The sequence below is a fragment of the Coturnix japonica genome, chromosome 1, assembly GCF_054131305.1.
Source record: "Coturnix japonica strain WE chromosome 1, WE-NBRP24, whole genome shotgun sequence".
Lineage (NCBI taxonomy): Eukaryota > Metazoa > Chordata > Aves > Galliformes > Phasianidae > Coturnix > Coturnix japonica.
In genome coordinates, this window is record NC_140663.1 from 6,629,609 (window position 1) to 6,648,870 (window position 19,262).

A 19,262-nucleotide genomic window follows, 5' to 3' on the forward strand; every position below is an offset into this window, starting at 1 on the left:
GTAAGGATTGACTGCCGTGTGTCTGGAGAGCACCTTGTAAATGTTTCATTCCTTCTCTCAAACAGACCTCCGACATCATTGACAGGAGCAACTGGGTCAGAACTAGGACGGATCACTTTTGTTTTTGAGACCATCTGTTCAGCAGATTGTGTGCTGTACTTCATGGCGGTAAGTGAGACCCCTCTCTCCATGACTGACGACTGAGCCTGGTATTCCACATATCACTTTAATACCTCTGCATAGGTGTGATTAGTTGCACTTGGTTTATTATGACTTAGATTAAGCATGATATTAGTTTTATATCTGTGGTGCCCTTGCTGAAAGGATTTAACTAATGGTCCAGCAAAATTCTTGCTCTACTAAAATTGTGAGCTGTTGTTGGTTATTTGTTTATTTTAAAAGAGATTATATGTCACCAAAAGGCCAAATTTCCCTTCTTAAACCAACTGATCCATCTCTCAGTGACTCTTGGATGATCATGTTTTCCTCTTATCAGTTCCAAAGCACTGCATGTGGGAAGGGATGATAAGAAAAGGGAAATTTAGTCTCAGTCCTCTCAGTGACTTGGGGAATCTGCAGGGCAGTGAACATTTGTCCGTGAAAACCAAGTGTTTGTTATGGTTTTTTACTTTTCTTGTCCATCAGCTGAGGAAGGTAACCAAATCTGTGGCCACTCCCTCGTTCCTTCAATTGCAGTGTAAAGCTGGTGCTTCTTTTTTTTTTGTTTTTAGTGGTAATTTATCCAAATCTGCTCCATCTTGGACTAGAACATGATGGAGAATAAAAAACACAAAGACAGGCTGAACAGGTTTTTCTTGTGTAAATTTTGGTACTGTTTCATTAGAGACATCAACAAGCTGGATATACAGAGATGGTAGAAACTACAATATTTCTTTGAATTGTAATTTTCTTCTCTCCTTGCTCTGGGAACCACATGATTTATACATAAGCAGAATTTGAAACTTCAGCCATTGTGCTGAATCTTTCTTGTTCATAATTGGCTATAGGACTTCAAACCTAATTGCTTTGTGAATAAGAGCATCTTTTAGAATAGATGCCTGTTCTCAACTGGAATATTGCCAGTGATGGAAAGCAGGATAAACATGTTTGCTTCCTTTTATTAAATGCTAAATGCAATTGCAAAATCCTTTACATAAATTAACGACTGTACTATAAAATGCTAATGTTTAATATAGTATGACCACTTTTTGTTGTTTTTTTTTTTTTTAATTAATGTCTATGACTTACAGGATATTAATCGAAAAAATACTAATGTAGTGGAATCATGGGAAAGAAGTAAAGAGAAGCAATCCTACACTCATATAATCTCCAAAAATGCTTCCTTCACGTTTACCTGGGCCTTTCAGAGAATAAATGAGGGCCAAGATGTAAGTATTGTTTTACAGCACGGCTTCCTTTGGACACTCGCTTTCTGTGCTCTTGGCTTCTGTTAAAGCTCACAGGCTTCTTGTGCTTCTTGAGTGGCTGTTACCATGTGGGTTGTTGTGGTTTAACTAGACAGGTAGCTCAGCATCACACAGTCATTTGCTCCCTCCCAGCCCTTCCCAGTGGGATGGGGAGAGAATCAGGAATAAAAAAAGTAGAACTCATGGATTGAAATATAATCATTGATCCAGGTAGAGAAAAGAAGCAGGATAATAGTTGTGATTTTTTATATATATACACATATATATGAATGTATATAACAAGTGATGCACAAGTAGTTGCCCACCCACTGACTCATCCCCAGCTAGTTCCCTGAGCAGTGGAAGAGAGAGGTAAACTCCCATGCACTTCAAAGCAGCTTCTTCATGATGGCATATGGTATGGAATAACCCTTTGTCCAGTTTAAGTCACGTCTCCTAATTCTGTTCCTTCCCAGCAACTTGGGCCTTTTGCTGAGGATGGCCTTGGTTCTGTACAGCTGCTTAGCAACTACAAACATTGGTGTGTTATCAACATTATTTTTCTCCTAGAACCAAAATGTAGCACCACACCAGACACTCTGTAGAAAAATATTGCATCCGAGCTTGAACTAACACTCTGGAAGGAGCTGTGGGTTAACTACCTATGCTGGAAGTGCATGCATGAGTCACTGTCCATGTGCAATGGTGTAGTGGCACCAGGGTGGTTTCTTTGGGTCTCGTTCTAGAGCAGGCAGTTCATCAATGATGTGGCAAAGATCTACTCCATCACAGTGACTAACGCAGTGGATGGAGTTGCCTCCTCTTGTCGGGCCTGTGCGCTGGTCTCTGAGCAGTCTGGCTCATCCTGTGTGCCCTGCCCAGTGGGACACTACATCGAGAAGGAGACCAGCCAGTGCAAGGAGTGTCCAGACAACACCTTCCTGTCCATCCACCAGGTCTATGGCAAGGAGGCCTGCATCCCATGTGGGCCTGGCAGCAAGAGCACCAAGGTATGGAAACTGTGATTCTCTCAGTGAAGGGCAGACTGGGTGGGTTGGAGCATAAACACTCAAAGGGCCAGCTTGGCTGCTTTTACTTCAGGTATGTGCCTTGTTAGCATGGGAGTATTATTGTAACCAGTGAGCCCATTCTTCCAGTTATTTATGTCCTTAGTCTAATTTTTGTTTCTACACATATGATAAGGTGATAAAATTGACCACTCTGGCTCAAAAAATGGTCCATTTCAAGAAGCTACATTGGGGTAGTGTATGAATAAGGTAAACATTTAAGTTCCTTGAACCTCAAATTGTCCCAAACTCCTGCTATTTTAAACTCAGGGACTTTACCAGCTGGATGATGTTACCTTCCCTTTAGAACTTGCCTGTAAGCCTAGATAAATGTTTACCGTGTGAGTATTATACAACAAGGAACTGCACAGGGACTTGAATAACAGATCCATTTTGTTCATATTCTTCCTGTCTTCAATTGGGTTCATATTCTGTTACTGTTTCTTAAGCTCTGTTTCTCAGGTTTGAAAGATGCAAGTATAAGCAGGGCCATGATTCCGGTCTATCTACAGGGTTTTAAGCTTGGCCACTGAGATCATAAATATGCCAATAACAGAACAAAACAACTCTACATTTTCTTGGATAGCAGAAAGGCAAGGCTTGGGGACATCAAAACATTTCTGAGATTTGGTTGCAAGAAACTGAAGCAAGGATGGGAATTTTCTCAGGGGAAAGATGAATCACAGAAATGGGACAAATTCCCTTTTGTCCTTAGCAAGGAAGGTAGTCTTGTCTACTCCTCCTTGCTTTAAGTCACAGTTGCCAGCTATGTGGTTTGCTACTGGTCCATAATTTCTCTTTTATGAATTCCTCTCCATCTCTGAAGGACCACTCTGCCTGCTTCAGCGACTGCTTGGTGTCATACATCAAGGATAACCAGACCCTGAGTTATGATTTTAGCAACCTCAGCCAGGTGGGCTCCTTAATGAGTGGGCCGAGCTTCACTTCCCGTGGGACCAAGTTCTTCCACTTCTTTAACATCAGCCTTTGTGGGAATGAGGTGAGCTCAGTGGATGGTGAGGGCTGAGTTAACCAGTGTGCAGTCCGTGTTGATGCTTGGTGGGATCACACTGAGGCAGTGTGCATCATCACGATGCAAATGCTTTCCTCTGTATCTTGCTGTTAGATTTGGAGCGTACCAGAGTATATTGTTACATACAGCAGTTGACATCTTGGTGCAGTACCAGATGATTATCCCTTGAAAGCCAATGCGTATGTTTTACATCAATGTTTATCCCTGTAAAGTTAGGAAATCTCTTCTCCCTATACTAAAGAGTTTGCATGAGATGAGATAAACCAGTTGTTGTATTTCTTTAAAGAATTTTATATACTTTTGGGCTTAAATGTGTACATACCTATCTGGATTAGAGCTGATGACAGATCCATAAAGATACTCCCCTGTGGATCTGGTCTTCGTTTCTTGTTTTTCCCTGGTAATACAGTACTATCAGACCCGTAGGACTGGGTCTGCGTGCTTGGCATTTTGTAGGGTCAAGCCTGCCAAATTCCTTGATTTGGCTTTCGTTTCTGCTGTTCTGAGAGTCTTACATTGGTCTCAGTATATGACATTAATGCAGTCTTGAAGGCTGTGTATCTGCTTATGGATTTAATGTAGTCGTGCTTTGAGAATATTTTATCTGGTTTAAATTCCAAGTAAAGAGGTATTCTACAGTGCATTATTTACAAGCAATATGTTTTTTTCTGTACAAGCCATTTTATTATGCTCTGCAAGTAAGCACTGTGCTGTCAAGATAAACAGAGAAAAGTGCTTCGTAGCACAAGTTTCTGATAAGACACATACTGGAGGTGACATCTTGTTTCTGAGACTAAATGAGGCTTTAATCGGAGCCTTCAGAATGGCACAGTTTATTGCTGCAATTTGTTTCTCTTGTGATAGAAGCATCGAGTTATTTCTAAGACAAATGAAGCTCCTACAGTTTGCAATGTCTCCTGAACTTTTCCACATCCTATCAACAGCCAACAGCTTCCCCATTTTTCCTGATTGTCTGCAGGGTAAAAAGATGGCTATTTGCACTGACAATATCACAGATGTTACCCTGAAGGACATGGTTGCAGAATCAGAAGATTTTTCCAACTTTGTGGGAGCTTTTGTCTGTCAGTCCACCATCATCCCATCAGACAGCAAGGGCTTCCGAACAGCCTTGGCTCTTCAATCCAATAGCCTTGCTGACAGGTTCTTAGGTATGTGGTTTGTGTTTTGCATATTGCTGCAAGTGAGATATCTTAGGGCTGGTCACCTCTTGTCTCTATTAGTATTTCTTCCCTGTGTTTGGTCTCATGGGTCCCATGGTGCATAGAATTTCAGCATAAAAATCTGGAGAATGTAATTAAAAGGATTTGATTTGCTGTCATGTTTCCCGCTCACCTCGTATAGAGCAAGACCAGTTGCTGTAGCAGTCACGTTAGTCCAAGCATTCCTGCCCATGCCAAGTCCCCATTCAGGCAATTTCAGAAGGTGGTTGTGCTGGGGCATAATTAGGTGAGGGCAGCATGAGGCAGTGCACACCGTTACATCTTGCATTGCTCTGGCTGACAAGTTTGCAGAATCTAAGGCCAGAGCAGCCGATGAAGTCATCTAGTCTGCTCACCTATCCATTACAGGCACAGAATGTTTGTACTTGCTCCCTGGCATTGAGCCCAGAAACTTGTTTATTTTATAAAAGCGCATCTTTACAAGAGCATTCCAAGCCTGAACTTCTAAGACTAATGGAAACAAAAGATTTTCCATGGTTGTTATTATTATACATTTTAGTGAACAAACAGCATCTCCATATTTTGCATTAAAGCAGCTTTTTTTTTCCTGTTTGAATTCTGTTTCTCTTGATCTTTTTCTTATCTGCACTTGCAGATCACTAATGGAAGTCTTGCGTTTTGGGACATTTTGGGTCAATGTCTAGAGAAACCTGGGGCCATACCCCTTTTGATGACATTTTGCCATGGACAGATAATTTTGTAATAGATTACATAGTAATATGTAGTAAATAACTACACTTAATTGATAGTACACTGCTAACTCTTTAATTAAAATCTCATATAAGCTAATGAAATACTTGATAAATGTAAATAATTTTCTTTAGCAAACAAATTCATCACTCAGGGAATGAAATCAGATGTATCGAACAGAAGCTGTTCTGCGCAAGTTCATGTTGTCTGCTTTTTAAATGTATCTGTGCATTAACTGAACCTCGTCTTCCATTTCCCGTTCCTTTTAGTCTGCCACATTGTGTTAGCCACATTTTCATCTGCGGCTGCTCAGTTTTGTCCTTTCTGAATTTCTACACTGTATTCCTTCTCCATCAGTCTTCTGTTTCACAGTAGTAGTAAAATGTTTCATTAAAGACAGATATTTCTATGTGGGAAATCCTGTTGACTTGGTTACTCTAAGATACAGGTTTGCTAATTTATGAGTGTATCCCAGGTAGTTGCCAAAATCCTCTCTTGCTAGTGAAAAAACAAGTTGTACAAGCATTATCCTGGAAAGAATGCAGGCAATCCTGATTTTCTCTTTGTACAGAGAAAACGTATCAAGATCTTCTGCACTTTCTGTACTACAGCTTTCACATTTTAAAATGCCTTGTTTGCCTTTGACATCTGTATGGTGTATTTTATTTCTAGTATTTTCTAACAGCCCTCAGACTTAGAATTTTTCTTGTGCTGCCAAATGTGAGCTTTTCCCTGAAGTCTTTAGTATCCATTATCACTTTTTTTGTAACTGAAACTTTTGATTTAAATAGATAAATGTGATAGATTGCCATTTGATTCTCTATTCCCTCTCTGAAACTTCTGCTAATGTTCTGTCTTTTTTTAAAGGCTCCTTTTCTCCTACTCTGTTCCAAAGTGGACATGTAGTCAAAACAGCTGTCGTTCAAGAGAGAGCTCTTGTGGCTTTTTAGCTATCTAATTAATATCCTCTGAGAAATACCATCTTTTTTCTTAACACTTGATTTTGCTTTTAGTGTTATTATTTTTAGAAATGGCGCTTTGGGATGTCAGCTTTGCAGTAGTGCTTATGGGACGGGAATATTCTCTCTTTGCCTCTTGAATATATTAAAGTCAGTAGGAGCTACTTCTTCCTGTCTACTGAGTAATGAATGCTTGGTTGAGATCCAAATTTAAGATGCCCTGTGTTAGACATGACATCTTTTGTTAGAGGAAGTAATTATTAAAGAAATTCTAGTGTGTGTTCTCAGAATGCAGACCCCTCCTCAACAATGATGTCTCTCTGCATGTGTTCCCTACGGCTGCTGCAACAAGGTTCTTTGCTTTTTCTTTGTGTTGATGTGATGCTCTGTAGCCATCCCTCACCTGCACAACTAGGCAGCGTTACTGAGAACATTGATCCATGTACTTACATTGTCGCACACTTGGAGAGTGCGACAGGATCTCAGAGTTCCTGTTACTTGAGTTTTCATCTTTCTCAGGTCTTCTTTAAAGTCCACGCAGACTTGTGTAACCTTTGTTATACTGAGCACCCACCTGTTTGCTCCAAAATGCACCATCAAGGCTTTCCTATGAACCCATAATCCTTCTGAATCTATTCACTGAAGGTTTCTTCCTGCAGTACTACAGATTGCTCAGGATGTTTCAGTTATGTTGTGTTAGAGTTATACACAGAAGCATCACATGTAAGGCATATGGTTTGAGCAGCTGATAGTATCAGATGAGTTCCAGAAACCCTTTGCCAAACTGAGTTATTTTATTATTCTGTGATACCTCCTGATAGATGTAAATTCAGACAAGAAGTGTGTAATCCATGTACACTGTTTTTATTATTATTAATATTTTCTGAATGACAGAATCAGACTGCATGAGGAACATACAAATCTGCAATCTCAGTTAGAATAAAGGAAAATGAACAATATATTAACAATGCCATTAAATGCTATTAAGTGAGAACCACACCTTGCAGACTAAAAATATTGCATGCGAACCCCTCAGAAATCCATCCCTATCTTGTTCCTTTCATTTTTATTTTCCTAAATTTTAGGAGCCACTGTTGAAACAATGCTGGAAAATATCAGTGTCAAGACAGACATGTTCCCTCCCTCTCCAAGCAAAGTACCTGATGTGCATTTCTTTTACAAGTAGGTAAAAAATCCTGCTAATTGGTATCTCAACTTTCATTTGTTTAAAGGAAACTAAAGCTGTGAGGGAACATCTCTTTTGTACCTTTAATCCTTATTGCTTTAGTCAATATTTGGCTGATACTGGTTGACGTGTTGAAGAATATTTTATGAAGTCAGCCAACAGTGTTTACTCAAGTCTAAATTATAATTGATTGGTAGTGATACCAGAACTTTGATTAATCCAAGTTCCACTTCCACTGCTATGTTACTTTCCATTATTTCTTGTATGTGACCTTAATACATTCACTTTTCATTGTATATTTTCTATCACAGTCATTTGTATTTTTTGATGTTACAAAAATGAATGTATTACTGTTAAAAATAATTGTTTGAAGTTGCTCAGTTATTAGCATACTTTTCTTACTATTCACTGTCCACCTTAAAAAGAATTTGGGTAATAATTAGCTCAAAAATCACCTCTATTAAGATGTCTACGTGGTGGTAGACAACATGTGAAATGAGTTCCTTTGTTTGCTTTCTGGAGCTGTGGGGCTGTGCAGGTTATCCTAAGGCACATACCTACATCTGCTGTACCAGTTGGCTCTTAATGTTGACTTCAGTGGTAGATCTTAATTTGCTTTAGGTTTCAACTTTAGGTTTCAACACTTCATGAATACTCAAACACATTTTCTTGACTGTTATTGCATAGTGAACCCCACAGCAGTGACCCTACTTTGAGAATATTATAAACTTGACTTACAATGTTAGTCTTTGTGGAATAACAATCTCCTTACTTCTGATGTTTCAGGAACAGTTTAATCTAGAGTTCCTGGACAAGGAAAAGGCTATCGTAAACTCCCTGTCAGAGTAGCACAGCAAGCACAACAGTGCCTGTAATTCTGTTTTTTAATCTTTTATTCTTATTTTGTGGGCAAATTTATTCCTTTGCTCAACAGAAATCAAACTAGCTAGAAAAACAGAGCTGTTCCCTGAGTGCCATCTCTGAGTACTCTCAGATTTGAATGATGTGATAAAGCCTAAGAAGCTTCTGTTCCTCCTTTCTTCCAGCTGACAATGGCAAAAGTACTACAGCAAAGAGCTTTACATTGGTATTGCAGGTTGATGAATGATGTAGATCTATGAAACAGGAGCATGTATTTACTGTAGTGGAAACATTACTGACTGCACATTTTTTCCTGTTTCATATTAGGTCTTCAACAGCAACAACCTCATGTGAAGATGGTCGTGCAACTGTTGTGACAGTGAGATGCAACCCCAACAAGCCAGGTCAAGGAGAGCTTTCTGTGCCCAGGTATTTTTGTGTTTGTGTCCCAGTAGTGCCTGAAAGCTCTTTTTCCACAGGAAACCTTTAGAAAACTCAGTAGGAAGTTTATACTTAACAGCAATGAGAAGTGCTGTTCTCCCTCATTTAACTTGCTAGGAAGTCTCATTCCTTTCTCCTCCAGAGCTGTCAAAGCCCATCATAGTCCATCTAGAAATTAATATAAATGTATTGATTGTACATACTTCACTCATCCTCATTCCCAAAAGCTAACATTGTGAGATGTGTAGGATCCAGTTTTGGGACAGGTTATCTACGCCCAACTGAACAAAGCCAAGAGGCAGCTGCTTCACACATGACAGCTGAGTGACTGATGTTTGAATGCCTTTGGAGATGTTTACCCAGTTTCTTAGGGACTTGAGGCTCTGCAAATTGTGCTGGGCAACAAGTTACCATCTGTCAAATGCTATGTGAATCTTCTTCAGGTGTGAGTCCTTGCTTTCTAGCATTTTGGGCTTAACACAGTGTGAGCTGTGATAACTCACCAGGAGTGAGAGGAATAAACAATTCTGCTTTTAACAGCATGAGCATAGACAGAAACATTACACACCTGATGCTGACATGACGTACCTTATCTAATTTCCTGTTGACATCTCCCTTCCTTGCCCCACTTTGATTAACTCAGCAGTCAGACAGCTATTTTCAAATAAGTAGTGAGGTACCTGATAAATGTCAAGTATTATTGCATGTAACTCTTTAATCTCCCAGACACAGCATTTAGTATCACATGAAGTTGAAGTACAAGGTGAAAGCTGTAAAAGAAGAGAAAGATCTGTCAGTGGTCTTATCATGTATGGCAAAAAGTATTACATTATCCAGAGATGATAGTTATCAGCTATTCAAATTAAGGTAAAGCAGAATTGTCTCTTTTCAGAAGTCTCTTTTCAGTACTTTGGATCAGAATAACAGATTCCCGGATGGTACAACAAAAGCGTTTACATCCATTTTTTTCTGTGTTGGTATATAACACAATTACACAGCCCAACTTCTTGCATGGATGCTTTGTCGCTACTGCTGTTAGAACTGCTGCAGTTGTCAGGAGGAAAAGCTGCATGAATGCCCTGGCATTGCCAGTACAACTTTGTTCTGCTGGTTGAATGCATAATAAACTCATTAGTCTCTCTTAGGCAAAGAAAAACTGTTATCTCTTCATTAACTGGCGAACATCTTCCTAGTAATTAACTATGACATGACAAGTCCATTCCATATGGGCAACATCACCCAGGCATCATTTTAACAAGAACAGGAACCAACTTGTAACAGTCACCCAGTGCAGGAGAATAGTGAGAGGGGCACACGCCAGTCTAGCTTGTGCTGGTGAAACGTTAGAGCAGTTCTGCTGCCCCAGAGCTTACTTCTTCTCTTCACTGTAGGTGCATAGGTAGCACACACTGCCAGGAACTGAACTGTTTTTTTAGACCTTTGGCATCCCAACATCTGCTGTTATTTGAAAGAGCATTATATAAACTGGGAAAAATTCTTCCCCCAGATTTTTTCACCTGCTGATTTGATAGATGTTTGTCTATTTGTTGTACTTATTGTTACCAATCTTCAGCAACAGAACACAGAGTGAAGATGCAAACTCCAGAGTCATTCATAAATGATAACTATGCTTTTCTCTCCTAGCTCATGCCCTGCTGGCACCTGTGATGGATGCACTTTCTATTTTGTGTGGGAAAGTGCAGAAGCTTGCCCTCTGTGCACAGAGCAAGACTACCATGAGATTGAGGGAGCCTGCAAGAAAGGATTTCAGGTACAGCACCTCCAGCTCCAAGTTGTGTGTGTTAATTTGGGTAAAACTTGAAAGCTGTTGAAATTCTTTGTACAAGTGAACATGTTAAGTGCAGGAAGAGTTGGGGATCTCTGGCTGTGTAGAGACTCAGGAATATTTGTGCCCATGGCAGCTCTCCTCTAGCTTGTATCTGTATGGGTAAGAACTAAATTATACATGCAAGCAAGCTGTTTGTACAAATGGAGTGCCTAAAGGACATCAGTCTTTAGGTAACCATAATCATCATGGCAGACTAGACAGATTTCAGTTTAGAAATTGATCTTTCCTTGTTTGCAATGTTCTTGCTACTGCTTCTTCTAATCAAATATTAGGAAATCCTTCAACTGGTTCAGTACTGCCCTATTGATAAACATCACCAAAATAGGCACAGCCATTTCATAATCCCCGTCCAAACTGAAGTGTATCAAGTGGTTATTGGTAAAGAAGTGGAAACCCTTTTGCCATGTTTAAATCTACAGCTACAATCAAGGGGACAACTGAGCTGACAATACGGCTGAAAACCAAGCATGTGCTTTGGTTTTCTTTTATTGAAAAGATGTCTAACCCATTTACCAAAAGCCAGCTTGTTTATTTAAAGTTTAAGTAGTTCTCTGTTTTCCTACAAACAGCTCATTTTCTGGTGTTCTTTGATTTCTATTTGAAAGGAAACCTTGTATGTATGGAATGAACCAAAGCACTGCATTAAAGGGGTTCCCTTGCCAGAGAAAAGGACCAGCACTTGTGAAACAGTGGATTTTTGGCTGAAGGTTGGAGCTGGTGTTGGTGCTTTTGCTGCTGTTCTGCTGATAGCCTTGACCTGCTACTTTTGGAAGAAGAACCAGAAGTAAGTGCTGCAGCTTGTGTTGCATATAAAAATAAGCTTGATGTATTGAACAAAAAGACCTTTCATGGATCTGACCTTATGACAACGTTGATGGAAAATACCATGCTCGATCAGTTTGTTGATGGACCAAGCTGAATTTTTTCTGACAATGATTTTCAAAAATGCTAGAATGAAAAATGTAGAAAATCCCCAATGATTTGTGACGGGATTATTTCCTGACAGGAGCTGTCTTTTTAACCCCTAAAGTTTGAGTTTGACTAAGTCCAGAAGCAACATGGTTTTCTCAAGGTATGAAGACCAAAAGGGTATTTATTTAGTTTAATTCATACCTCTCATCAGGACTTCAGGTAATCTAAATTATAAAATATTTCAAAAGGGGACATTTGTTTAAAAACAAACAAACAAGCAAGCAAACAAACAAAAAAACACTAAAAAAACAACAAAAACTCAACTAAAAGAATACCTGTATGGCTTCCTGATTTCAGGCTGGAGTATAAATATTCCAAATTAGTGATGACAGCAAACTCAAAAGAGTGTGAGCTGCCAGCTGCTGACAGTTGTGCTATAATGGAGGGGGAAGATAATGAAGAAGAAATAGTATATTCAAATAAGCAGTCACTGCTGGGGAAGCTCAAGTCCTTGGCGTCAAAGGTAAGTGGCAATTAGTACTATTAATACTAGAAGTAATTATTACAATTATTTATCGCTGGACGTGATGAGGCCATGATGCTAATTTGCACAGTGCTTTGTTTAGCCTCCAGCACACACATCGCCCAGTTTACTCTTGACCTGCTAAAATGCACAATGTGAGTAATGATGAATGTTTCAGGGAATTAAAGAAATGCTTTCTTTTCTGCAGGGAGCTTCCTGAAGCATTCTTTATTGTATGGGCTGTGCCTAAAAAGAGGCACGGTGGGTAACCTCACTTCCTGGATTCCTACCAGATCCCTCCACTGAAGCAAGCACAGCTATTATAGATACAGGAAATTAACATCACAAACAGCTGCTTGCACCTCACCTGGGCTGACTTCATGGCTGACTTGAGAGCCATAATTTTCAGGATTATAGTATTCAGATGAAGAGAATCATCAGCTCAAGCCCATCACCTAATACTGTAACCTCCTCCATTTTGTTGGGGAGCAATAGCGCTAAACATTTTTTTGCAGCATGTGATGCAGTGTTGTTATATGTTTGAACACAGAGGTCTTTTATGTCATTGATTATTTCTCATAGGAACAACAGAGGGCTGTCATGGTAGATCCCACAAGCATTTTGATCTTTTTCCAAATGCTTTGCAGTTGGTGAGAAAGTTGGTGTTGTCATTAAGGGAATCCAGCTGAGGCATTTGTTTTTACAGGAAAAAGGTGGATGACATTTTCCCTTTCACACAATTCTGCTGTAGAGGGTTGTTTCAAAATAAAAAGGTTTCTTCAACTATAATAATACATCAAATCTTTTGAAAAGTAACTTTTTGTGTTTCTTGTCTAAATAGTATTTCAGAAAGTTCAATTTTGAGATTTTTTTTCCTCATATTCTTTGTTTGCCTTTCTGTGATTGAATGCAATGCAGTGTAACCGGGTGTCCTTTCTTTTCCCTTATTTTTCTTTCTTTTGGCTGTTTTATATTTTTATTAGAGTGCTTTCCTCTTTCCACACTACTGTTCCCCAGGTCTCCTACCCAGGACATGGTACACAGCTAATGTGCAGAACTTCCTCTTGCCCCCACCTTGACTATTAGTCTTGTCAAGTCAGTAACTTTTCTTGTGGAAAGGTGAAAAAATGTGATGCTAAGGATTTTGGAAATGTAAATAAAATGAAAGCACATCAAATTTTGTGCAGCTTTTACAACAATGGAAGTAGATTCCATTTTGAATCCTACAGGAATAACTTTCAAGTAGAACTTTGTAGGATATAGGATGGTATTTTTTTGTAGATGAAATGGCTTGGCTGTCCATGGCTGGGCTTGATGACCGGCTCTGCTGAGGGTTGTGTTTTGCTGTATGCTTGATAACTGTAAAAGCTTTGCTGACTCAATTTGCAGCACCAACCACTGGCTTCTGCCTGATTAGAAGTATAGAGATGAGAGTGTGGGAGAAATGTTCTTTTTTCCTTTCTTCTTCTTTTTTTTTTTTCTTTAAAGTAAGCATTAGTGCTATAGTATTCAGAGCACTCAAATGGAAAGAAATGCCAAAAGAGTTTTTTAAAGTTTCTACATCCATTGTAACAGGCTCCCTGAGTATTCTCTGCTATTTAAACAAGCCTGTCAGATATTTCTAAGCTGATTCCTTTTTTTCCTACTAGATAATTGTAGCTGGCAAAGTCAACATATAGTACCTCATTAGCTGACTGAAATCTGTGTCCTGTATCCCTGCAGATAACCGGAATTTAATATATATTTCTCCAAAACAGATGTTACAGGCACCATTTTTCGTTTATGGAAAAGATGAGGAAATTCATCTCCTGATGCATTTGCATCATAATATACAGAAAAAAATACAGGGAGAAAAGCAGAGGAGAAAAAGAGAAAAAATGTAAATGGAGAGACAAAGATATAACTATCCTCACTATATGTTTGAGCTACAGGCAATGGCATTTCTATGAGACAAAACATCCAATGAAGCTATTAATGGCTCTGAGAACCCAAGCAATTTAGGGCTAGGACTGTAATATAGTAAGAAATAACTATTATTTTTAATGAGAATATGGAAGTTAAAGAATCATGAAACTGCCTCAGGTTGTAGGCTGTTCTAGTTGCAGCTGTTGTCTGTAGTGTAACAATTCTGGGTCTTTCAGAAGAAGAAATATATTCTCTGCTGTAGGCAAGTGTAGGATAATTTTCTCTCCTGCTCTTTCTCACACATGCACCAGACTGTTCTGATTTCTGATGGAGACTGCTGTGAGGACCAGAACATGAGTTAATGTAGTTCCCATCGTGTTTGTGTACATCAAGTAATGGGAAAGATAGGTACACAGTGCAAGAGCTAGCACTTCTCAGTGGGAGAGAGCTTTGGGCTCTTTGATAGCTCCTGTGTGAGCTATAGGGTTGTCCTCACTTTGCACCCTGATACCTGCTGGCAGATAGGCTGGGCTGTTACCCTGCAAAAAAAAGAGAGGAACAAATCAATCTTCTGTCCCTGGTTTTTGGATGGCAGAGGGTCTGTAGACTTTTGTCTTATCCAGAAGAGGATTAGGAATGGGAATCCAGGAATGGGGCAGTAGTGTTCACATTCACAGGCCTTACTCTAAACATTTTCTTTAAGGTAACAAACAAATTACTAAATAATCATAAACTCAGATACGATTATCTTACAATTCCTTAGCTCTGGTCAACTGTCCTATGCTATGAGTATTAAATGCAAGCCTTCCCCACACCCTCTAAAGGAAAGTACCATGGAAAATTTTCTCTTCCTGGCAAAATCATTGGCTTTTCTTCACATAATTTTGATTATTTTGCATTTTTTACAGAATTAGTGGTGTTATTAAACAATAGTCAAACCGTGCTCTTCGTTACTGTAGTAGAAACAAAATCTTTGGCAAAGGCTGCTCTGAAGTTATTAAGAGAAGTGACTGTAGCAACTGGTGGAGTGAATCTGGAGAATCCCAGCTGATAGGAACCTGTCTTTTCCATTGCAGGAAAAAGAAGACCACTTTGAATCTGTTCAGCTGAAATCTTCAAGATCCCAGAATATATGAAGACTTAATGCTGCCTTCAAAGAAAGAAACCTGATTTCTATTTTTACAGGACCATATTTTAAACATATTCTGGCACACATTGCAGTAGTGATCTCAGTGAGAAATGCTCAGCCATTTAGGAAGAAAGAAGACAGGAAGCAAACCAGAAAATTGGATTGCCTTATCATGTGATTGAGTACCTTGCCAAAAAATAACCCGAACCCAAACAAATGCTTGGATTCCATACTGGGAATGAAATTTAACTCAGGAAGAGATATACATACTGCAAATAACATTATTATTATTATTTTTTTTTTTTTGCATTCACCTGGGCATTGCTCAGGCATGCCATGTGATTTATAGCTACCTTTCATTTCCTATCTTTCCTTCTACACATATTCATAAGAAATGATTTTCAGAGAGGCCTGAATCCTCCTGCAAAGGTTGTGTGTAGTCCTTTAGTAGCATTCCTGTGAGTTCTCTTAAAATCAAAGTTGTGAATGGTACGGGGAACAAGCTTCAGGTGAATCCTGAATTGAAGAGGATGCTTTTGATTTTAATGGTTTGGAGGGCTTAGTGGTCTGCCCTTGGAATCTAATGCAAGAGACATGGTTCTGCACCTGTAAGTTGAACCCATTCTGTTTCCTAGTTTGTGGCAAACAGGGCTGAGGTAAAAACTTATGTTACTGAGTTTAGATGTGTTAACTGCTGCTGTATAAATTGCAGATCAGGGCACATGAGTTTCTAGGCAGTGGTTAAGGTCAAGCTCTTTAAAGACAGGGAAGGTGATAGCTACAGTACAGTTTGCACTCATCGCTCTCTGTGGAAGCTTGTCCTTTTCAAGAGAGGTTGGTGGCAGTTTCACTCTACTCCCTTGGGCTGCCAATATGCCACCTTCCCCTCAGGTGCAAGTCAGCAAAGCCTGAACTGTGGAAATAAAGCATGAAATCTCCACTTCTGGAGATTAGGGATCAGCTTTATCAGCTGATAGACTTATTAGAAACACTCAGCTGCATCTGTTCCTGGCCCCAGGCAAGGAATGAGGATGAATACCCAGGGGAGCTGAGTGTGTGGTTGTGCACTTAGGCAGCTCAGCATCTAAATGTTTTCTGCTGCCAATACAAGTACCTTCTTTGAAAGGAGGGCACAAAGTGGTTCGTTGAAAACTGGAAGCTAGATGGACTTCTTTATGAAATCGGCCACTTTGTATGCATGAATTCTTCATAGAGCCCACTCCGATCATGTCCTGGAATTCTCACTGAAGTCAAACTTGAAGGAATCTGAAAATAAGGCAAAAAAATATATATATTTAAGAAAAAATATGCAAGACTTGTATCCAGCCAAAAGAAAATGAGGAATCAATTTTGTCCTGACCTCTGGTCAGACTCTTATTTCCACTCCAGTAAAGTTACCTGAATTGTGAATGCATCAAAGCTAGAAGAGGCACGTGGGCAGAAATGGTTGTTTTATTATAAGGAATATAGATTTTTTTGGTTTTATATGACTGAGCTATTTCTGTAAAAGAGGGCCCGCTTTTAAGTAAAATCTAAATTAAATTGAATTTTCTGCACTCTGAATACTTTATTATGCTACAAACATGGACAAAAATTTTATGAAGTTTAGATTTTTTTGTTTCTTTAGGGAAAATTCAGCTCAGTTATTTTATATCTCCTGTCATGGAACACTGGCATTGCTCTTCTGATGGGAGATACTTCAGGCATCTTTACAGAAGTGGTGTACATTTTTTGTTCTTCTTGAAAAGGCACTTCACTTTCCCAACAAAGATTTTTATGGGGTATTGTTGAATGTATATTAAATACACATTCTTTTTTGTATATTTTGTACCATGGCACAGTTATTATTGTACATTGTATTTGTCGTCATGATGTCATTTATATATGGTTGTCAAAGATGAAATGCTCACGGAGTAATTGGTTATGGCTTTGGGATTTCACTTCTTGGATCTTTTATGAAAAGGGTTTTTATGTTGTTGGTTTTTATTCAAACGGTGTGCTGTAGCATCAAAGATATATATCTGATGGGCATTCATAAAATAAAGTGAAAATATATTTGAAATTCTGGACTTGGGATATCTGATGGAACTAAAGCCTTTGCTGATCATTTGCAGTCTGTAGTGGTGACTAGAGCTTTTTGCTGCCACCAATTGCATGAGTCAACATCTTTTTTTTTTTTTTTCTTTTCCCTTTTCCTTTCATATGTTTTCCAACCCATATTGCAGTGCATTCTCTAGAACAACATTTATTCTTTCAGATATCTGCAGTGTAAAAATGCCTTAATGTTTCTGAGCTGTACTTCATTTTATGTAATAACACAGTTTTGTTTGATTCCTTTTCTCGTTCCCTTTTGTTTTCTGAATCGAGCAGAAAGTGGCTATTTTCAGTTAGCTCTGATAGACTTTGCTAGATGACCATTGGCAGCTCTGCTTCCAAAAGGTTTGTCATGCTATTGTTCAGAATTCTTCCAGGCAGATTTATAGTGTAGCTGATGCAGTGATGACATAGTAAGATACAAACAAATAATATGGACTTTACTTTAAAATAAGAAATCTGCATTTTCTACAGTTTAGGCCAGTTAAAACTGGCATATTCTGCTGTCCTTTACAGTCTTTTCTTTTGGTTAAAGACATAGCAGGGAGGGTAAGTTTTTATTTTCCCATGAGAGGTCAATTTTGGAAGCCTTTAGCATTTCATTAAGAAATCATATCTCTGTGACCTGTTCTAGTACTTACTGCAACCTCCCTCTTTTCTCCCACGTGGAATCACATTAGATTCTGTTATTTGATGCCATAAAACAATGTGCATTGGCCTGTTATGTGTTTAGTTGATTAAATGGGATGCATTTTATTGCTGCATTTGCATGCTTTTCTTTGAAATCTGGAGTCAAGCAACTGAATCTCTTTGAGGATTAAGCACATTTTATGTTGTCTCTGTATTAATTATTGGCAAATTAAGCGTAATATTATTGTCTTAGCTTTGACAGCACTTGATAGGGGGTGAAATACACAGAGAATGTATTCTATCTGGGTTATGACTATATTGGTTGATATTTGTTGTATATAACAGGATTTATTTCAAATCTAGGTTTTGGGAAAATTAAATGTCTTAGAGCCGTAAAGGAGGTTATGGAGTAGCTTCAAAGAGTTTCCATTTTGTTCAAAAAGAAGATTACTCTTTTAAAGAAGTTTTTGGACCCTTTGTTAGTAAAGGGGAATGTTTTCAGTGTTATATTTGCTGGTCCAGCCAGAGTCAGTAAGGCCCATAAAACAGAGACAGGATAGGAGATGTTACTATTTAGGAACCTGTGGTTGCTGATGCATCTCCAGAAGTGACCACAACATACGCTTCAGTGTAAAAGTAAAAGCAGATGTGTCAATGGCAAAGACATTTCTTCTGGAACAAGGAAAGCTGCTGGTTGGTCCATGTCAAGAAGCATGAAGGACTTAAATTAATGTTCTAGATAATGATAACCTTAAGAGAAAGCTTCAGAAGTTCTGCTTATCTTGGGTGGTGCTCTCTTAAGTCCTTCCCTGTGCATAACTTTCTTGCAGAATTGCTTGTTTCTATTTCTTGTTGCTTTTGAATGCATGGGAACTGTGCTTCATGGGCAAATATGCAAGGAGACAGAAATAAGATTTGCAAGGTCAAACTCATCCTACCATATATATCGTGTCACAAAAAATGGTGATGTCTCCAGACACCTGACTGGCTCTGCCCACAATGAATATATGAAAGAGGGGAGATGTGAAAAGTGACTTGACCATCAGCTTTCACCGTGTTTTGGTATATACAAAGTTGGACCTCAACAGGAAGGTCACATGCGCTGTGAAGCTGATGATCTAACACCACCTAAAAGCCCAAGTGAGGTTGTGCGGGTGGGTGTTTTGTGTTGTGTTTGCTTTAATAAAAGACAAGCAGGAGTGAGCTCTGCTAGTGTTGGTGTTATGTACAGTCCCAAATGGCTTCAAGTTGCACCAGGGCAAGTTTAGGTTGGATATCAAGAAAAACTTCTTTACAGAAAGGGTTGTTAAGCAGTGGAATAGGCTCCACAGGGAGG

The 19,262-nt window shown here is 39.0% G+C and overlaps 1 protein-coding gene across 3 annotated transcripts in view; it reads left to right on the forward strand.

Annotated features, from left to right (window-relative positions):
* Positions 1-17,264, forward strand: part of ELAPOR2 (endosome-lysosome associated apoptosis and autophagy regulator family member 2) — an 83,236-nt gene extending 65,972 nt beyond the window's left edge. For 2 of the 3 annotated variants that reach the window (XM_015875491.3, XM_085512712.1), the window contains exons 12-22: positions 66-168; positions 1,251-1,388; positions 2,153-2,416; positions 3,300-3,473; positions 4,486-4,675; positions 7,482-7,578; positions 8,771-8,872; positions 10,529-10,655; positions 11,339-11,517; positions 12,003-12,168; positions 15,150-17,264. In XM_015875491.3, coding sequence (XP_015730977.2) covers positions 66-168; positions 1,251-1,388; positions 2,153-2,416; positions 3,300-3,473; positions 4,486-4,675; positions 7,482-7,578; positions 8,771-8,872; positions 10,529-10,655; positions 11,339-11,517; positions 12,003-12,168; positions 15,150-15,209 — 1,600 coding nt within the window. In that variant the 3' untranslated portion in view covers positions 15,210-17,264. Of the gene's footprint in view, positions 1-65; positions 169-1,250; positions 1,389-2,152; positions 2,417-3,299; positions 3,474-4,485; positions 4,676-7,481; positions 7,579-8,770; positions 8,873-10,528; positions 10,656-11,338; positions 11,518-12,002; positions 12,169-12,376; positions 12,985-15,149 lie in introns of those variants that run through there. The other variant, XM_085512702.1, reaches the window with a different exon arrangement.
* Positions 17,265-19,262: the final 1,998 nt, after the last annotated feature.